Genomic DNA, 6105 nt, shown 5'->3' with positions numbered 1-6105 from the left:
AGTTTGTCCTACTCAAACCAATTAATTATTTTGAGCATTAGGGTTTACAGTGTATAAATTGTGCATAATTACATGCAACTAATCCTGACCCAAACCTAATCCTAACCCTAATAGTACCAGTAAGTGCATGTAATTTATATTACTCCGTACTAAAATGTTTATATACACTGTAACAAGGACACCTTAAAATAGCCAAACCAAAATATTATTGTATTCTATATGCTTTAATACCTTTAGACATTCCAACACTTTACATCCGCTGTTTGTTCATTTCAAAGAGTCACAGGGAGGACAATCATATCCAAACAACCAGTTTGCCAAGAAGGGATTTTGACTGACCCCTCTTCATGTTTTGTCTACAAACCGCACAGAGCAGCAACTACAAATTAAACAATTTAAAAACAGGTCTATTCCCAGCAATGAAAGATCTTATATTTGACAAATGCTAATTTGAATTGTCTGTTTCTCAGACACGAAATACTTGAAAATGTGTGCTGATGTGTATCTGCTGTAATATAAATAAAACAATTATGCTCAAAGATGCAATATGAGTACGCATTGGTTAGGAAAAGGTTCAGAGAAAGAATGCAAAAGATTAAAAACAGAACATAAGAAGATGCATTTACTTTTTCTTTTGTGTATTTTATTATGTTGTAAAGTAATAAAACTTAACTAAACAATTTTATAAGATAATATATACATAACACCATTTATTTAAATAATTAAATAAAACTGGTTTGGGTGCTTGAAATAGCCTACTTGAATTTGACTTTTTGAAATGCAAGTCCTGGAAAACCCTTGAAACCAGCCATATTTACGAAGAGGTACTTGAAAAGTGCTTGAATTTAAATACTATATATATGACGTTTCATTTTTTCCAAAAAAATATACGTAGCTCGCCAACATTATAAAATATTATTTATTGAACAATACTAGCCATTATAAACTTTGTATTTAATTATTAAATACGTTGTAAGTTGTATTTTGGATACCTTATATCTGTAATTTGAGTTTAAAAAATACTAAAGATTTTGTTTGATAAGACAGTTCGTCTCTTATTGTAGTCCTTGAAAACTAAAAAAGGAGTGCTTAAAGTCCTTGAAAGTCCTGGAATTTTATTTTACAGTATCTGTACGAACCCTGAAAGTGTATATATATATATATATATATATATATTAGTTTCTTTTCCCTATTTACATACTGTATTATAAAAGGTTACATTTCAATTACATTCAAGAGTCCATCTGAGTGGCCTGCCAGGACTATGATGAGAAATGAAGGTGGCTTTAGATTTAGTTTGAATAAACAAATTAAAATTACACGAGATATTCAAGCGCCACAGCAACATGAGTAGGTTTAAAGGTGCAGTGTGTGATTTTTAGCGACATCTAGCGGTTCGGTTGCGAGTTTGCACTAAGGGCTCAGCCCACTGCTCACCCCTCCCTTCCGAAGAAGCTACGGTGGCTAAAACGGGACAAACATATCGTCGTCTGAGACAGCAGAGAGTAGCCAGAGTAAGCCAAGAGTGAGTAACATTGTCACTGTTTCTGTACCACAGTCCAAAACCACATCATGGATAAAGTTTACAAAGCCATAGTCAGGTGAGGATCAAGGGTCTTAATATATAATATAATAATAGTAATCAGCTGATTGTCTCACAAACGTAACCAGCACATTTCTCCCCACATAGCAAACCAATAATACAGCGAGCGAGAAGAACCACATGAAACTATGCAACTATATATTTTTTCTAACAGGGTAGTAAAAGGTTAGTGATCCCTGTAGGCTGTAACATAGTGTTTTACGGTCAATGACAAGAGTACTAATCAGCTGTCTCACGAACGTAACCAGCACATTTATCCCCACATAGCAAAGGCATAACACAGCGAGGGAAAAGAACTAAGTTAAAGTTACATGAAACAGTCCAACTACACATTTTACACCACTGACTGTAAAAGTTAAAGTCACTACTCACGGTGTTTATGGCTAGCTTCTAGGTTTCTGCGGCTTCTCTTTCAAGGTAGTGACGAAACGCGCTCTGTTTGTTCGCGTTCGGCTACGGTAGAAACATGACGTCACAATATGTCGACCTTCATAGAAGGGGGTGCCCGCGGTTATGTAGATATAAATGTCTCATTCTAAGGTAATAAAAATATTACGGTTTATTAAGTAAGTTCTTTATACACCACTGAACACATAGTTATGGATGTCATATTGCATTTCTTATAATAGATACTCAATTTTTTTACACATTGCACCTTTAAGTTCAGAATGGGGCAAACATCTTAAATTCATATTATTTTGAACTACTATGCCAAACCCATCTGAAATGTACTGCGAGTTAGTGAGTCAAAAGCAAAAGCAGCTGTCTACAAAGCCTGCCAAACTGATAAAAACACATCCAATTGTCATCAGCATTCAGAAAGATGGAAGAAAAGAAACGGTGTCCTTATGAGGATGAAGGTGTTCTCTCTACATCCCCAGGGAGACTCTGAAGTAAAGACCTCTGGAACGTCTCCTCAGAAAATTCTGGAACAAGGAACTCCAGCAGCAGGTCAAAAACACAGTAAACCAAGTGCCTGCACACACCCCATATAGAAACAAGTTTTAATTGTTAATAGGCATTTACTTCTAGCCTATTTAGGTTATAGTTCATATACGCAACAGATTCTTAAAAAGGAAGGTCATTGAGGATTATCTGTTGTTGTTAATTTACTCTGATATTGTACATTTTTAAAGATTATAATACCTGTTGATAGTGGGGTCCTGTAGAGATTCCAGCACATGCTCCCACACTAGCCTGAATTTCCCTGAGCCAAGCATGTCTGTAATTAACTCTACAATTCACACAAAAAACAATTTTGTATGTCAGTATGTGCTGCTTGCAATGAAAATGTGTTTGAGTTCCACATTAATATGAAAACACACGCCACATGAACTTCAAACGTTTTAGGTGAACCAGTTACAATAGTAGACACAACGTGATAACTGTGTCTTAATTGGAATGAAGAAGATCCTGCTCATTAATGTTGAAGCTGCTCTAATGTTGTGGCATGAACTGACCTGGGAACAGCTGCATAAGGCAGTGCAGGCACTGGAGTCTGGTCTTCTCTCTCTGCTCTGGGCTTCTCTCTGGTCGTGGCACCGCAAGCAGCTCACCCCCGGGCCACACTGCATCCTGGAGAACCCGCAGGTAGATCACCCAGCATGGGGCGCTGCTCAGGTGGGCTATGCCTACATCTAGCCACCTGGGTAAGACAGAAAGACAAGGAGATTGAGAATGGGCCTTAGGTTTCTAAGGTGTTTCCAGCATTATATCATTATGGTTTATTGGGAATTGAACCAAATCGAGAGCTTGTGAATCACATTCTAATCAGGAAATCTGATACCGATACTCAGTCCTATAGTGTGGCCATGACTTTTTTTGTCCTATAGTTTTGTAATGACATATGATGTTCAAGTCAAAGTCTTCAGAAAGACTTCAGAACCTACACTCCTGTCTAAAAATGTGATAAATGTGTCTTGAATGCCAACTGCACTGGAACTATTCATTGTCACTCAGGCTGGGCCCTGTCATCACCTCTATCTTTATCTCATTGTTACTTTCTTTGAAATCTCATGGCTACTATTATGCACACCAAGCCTTACTACTAAAAAAGAATCTGCACACTACGATCAGGCAAAGGACACACAATAAACTTCACAAGTGCAGAGGAGCTCAAATGTGGTGGGTCAGGAGGGGCCAGTGTTCTGCTAACAGCTGGCTGAATATATCTGTTTATTTTTCCATTTCTCTGGCATGCGGTGCACATGTTCTCTGAGGTCTTCGCATGTCACCTGTGTGATTGACAGTGGGGAGCTAAACCGGTCTCCAGGGTCGCGTGCCTCCTCTCTAGAAATAGCAGCCAGCATGATGTGTGTTAACTCTAGTAGACTACACACTGAGACAGACATGCACACAAAAACAGTTACTGTAGGAAATTGCAATTTTCAACTGAATTTGATTGATACACATTCCTCGAAAGACTTTTTTTGTGGAGACTACCACACAAACACATGTCCTCAATGTCTCAAACAAACTCACACTTGTGCATGCATAGAGAGAGACAAACAGGCATGCTGCACAGTGGAGATAGGTTTTTGATCAATGTCAAGACCTTCAAAACCCTTTGAGTTAAATATGAGAAAACAATGGTTCGTATGGAAGCCCATTTCCTACTTCTCAGTCTCATTCTGTTACCATAAGGCTTATGGTAAGCTATAAAAATGAGGATAACCATGAACAAGACACTACGGTGAAGTATACAGATAAAGAGAAAATACTTTTTTGTTGTTTTATATATATATATATATTGCTTTATCTATATTGAACTAAGTGAGTTACATGTTGATACAGTAGCTAGTTTGACTCTGTGGACTGGAGATTTTCTAGACCATTTCAAATTAAAATCAATCAGTCAAAATGCAGACCGCACACAGATATGAAGAGGTTACATTTGAACACATTTAGAATGCAGAACAACCCCCTCCCCCATCCCCACAAAACGGCTAAATTAATGGGGAAAATAGAACAGTATTTTTGGAACTGTAACAGGCAGCTTTTTTTTATTATTCTGACTACAAATCAGCATATTCAAATAAATATGCTTCAAGGTTTTACTAATATTTTTCCTGCTGTCCTCTTTACTAACTTGAATTAGTGCAAAATATGACACTTCATCATAAATACAAAACCTAAAATGCTCAAAATAAACACTACAAATGCAAAAAAAAAAAAAAATGTATGTCTAAATATGTACCTGAATGCATAAAGCAGCAAACTGACTTCAAATGGGAATGTATTTCCCAATCAGTTCATTTGCTCCATATAGAGCTATATAAGACCATCTTGTGATAATAGTCGTGAAATACCATATTATATATATTTTTTCCCCCATAAGACGTCAGCAGAGACACCAAATGCATGATCATGATGTTTTAACTGGTCTTCGCATGCACTGCAGTGTAATTTTGTATTTAAGTAAAGAGTGTGAAGAATGTGCCTATGTTAAAATTATTGGTAAACGTCTAGTAATTTAGAGGTAAATAAAATAATAAATAACAAAACATCTCTCAAAAATTGCATTAAAAAAAGAAAATGTAATCAAAATTAACTGATTTAAGCTGCCTGGACAAAAACAATTAACTAGTAAAATTTTAAGGCTTCGGGTCATTTTGACCCGCGAGGGAAGCATTTGTTCCTAGGTTGGGAGGTGCCGAGAAATAAATCTACAGGAAGATTTTTTTATCCTGAATCCAAATATGATTAATAAACTATGAGACTATTACAGAAAGCAGTTTAAAGGTTGTATGAACATTTGTGTTTGTGGATGTACAGAATTTCTCCTAATACATTTTGAGACGTGACATAACCTATGTCAGACATCAGACAACAGCTCCAAATGATGATTGTCCAAGTATTATTTCACAATGAAAAAGGTCTGTACTTTCACACATGCTGCAAAATATGACATTCTGCATTACTTTCTCTCATTCCCACATGCGTTCTTTATCCTAACCTCCTCTCGCTTAAAAATAATTGCTTTATTGATTTTGAATCTAGTGAAACAGTCTTCTGCCAAGTCATAAAAGAAAATATGGCTAGGCACTAGTTCAGATAACACAAAAAACATCAAAGTGTTGGGTTATAATACAACAATATGTTCTAGTACAAGTATGAATAGAAAAATAATCACATCTGACCCCCTTGACAGACAGGTTTTAATCTAACAATCTCTGTGTGCATGTGTATGTGTGTGAGCATATAAGAAATGGACAAGGAGAAAAAGGGAAAAGGGAAAAGGAAAAAACTAAAACAGGAATACACAGGTTCAAAAGAGAAGCTCTGTCCCAAACAAATGCTTCAAAACTATTGCACACACTTCAACGTCCTTACTAAAATTTACTTCATTCTTCTGAAGTTAAGATTATTTTTTGAGCTAACAGATTATGGAGAAAGTAAACGTATATAGCACACACACTATACCGGTTAAAAGTTTGGGGTGAGTACGTTTTTTAAGAGAATACTTTTATTCAACTAGGATGCATTAAATAGATCAAAAGTGC

General features: G+C 36.3%; 1 protein-coding gene across 2 annotated transcripts in view; it reads right to left on the bottom strand.

The window, feature by feature from the left end:
- Positions 1–2381: 2381 nt before the first annotated feature.
- The window catches only part of snx19a (sorting nexin 19a), a 31208-nt gene continuing 27484 nt past the window's right edge, over positions 2382–6105 (bottom strand). Inside the window, exons 9-11 of one of the 2 annotated variants that reach the window (XM_056244901.1) lie at positions 3064–3248; positions 2750–2837; positions 2382–2579 (exon numbers count right to left, since the gene is read on the bottom strand). In XM_056244901.1, coding sequence (XP_056100876.1) covers positions 2450–2579; positions 2750–2837; positions 3064–3248 — 403 coding nt within the window. In that variant the 3' untranslated portion in view covers positions 2382–2449. Of the gene's footprint in view, positions 2580–2749; positions 2838–3063; positions 3249–6105 lie in introns of those variants that run through there. The other variant, XM_056244909.1, reaches the window with a different exon arrangement.

The sequence above is a fragment of the Rhinichthys klamathensis genome, unplaced genomic scaffold (genome assembly GCF_029890125.1).
Source record: "Rhinichthys klamathensis goyatoka isolate OS25496 unplaced genomic scaffold, OSU_Roscu_1.1 h1tg000028l_1, whole genome shotgun sequence".
Taxonomy (NCBI): Eukaryota; Metazoa; Chordata; class Actinopteri; order Cypriniformes; family Leuciscidae; genus Rhinichthys; species Rhinichthys klamathensis.
Note: the sequence above shows the minus strand (reverse complement) of the source record. Positions and strands in the feature narration are given on the sequence as shown.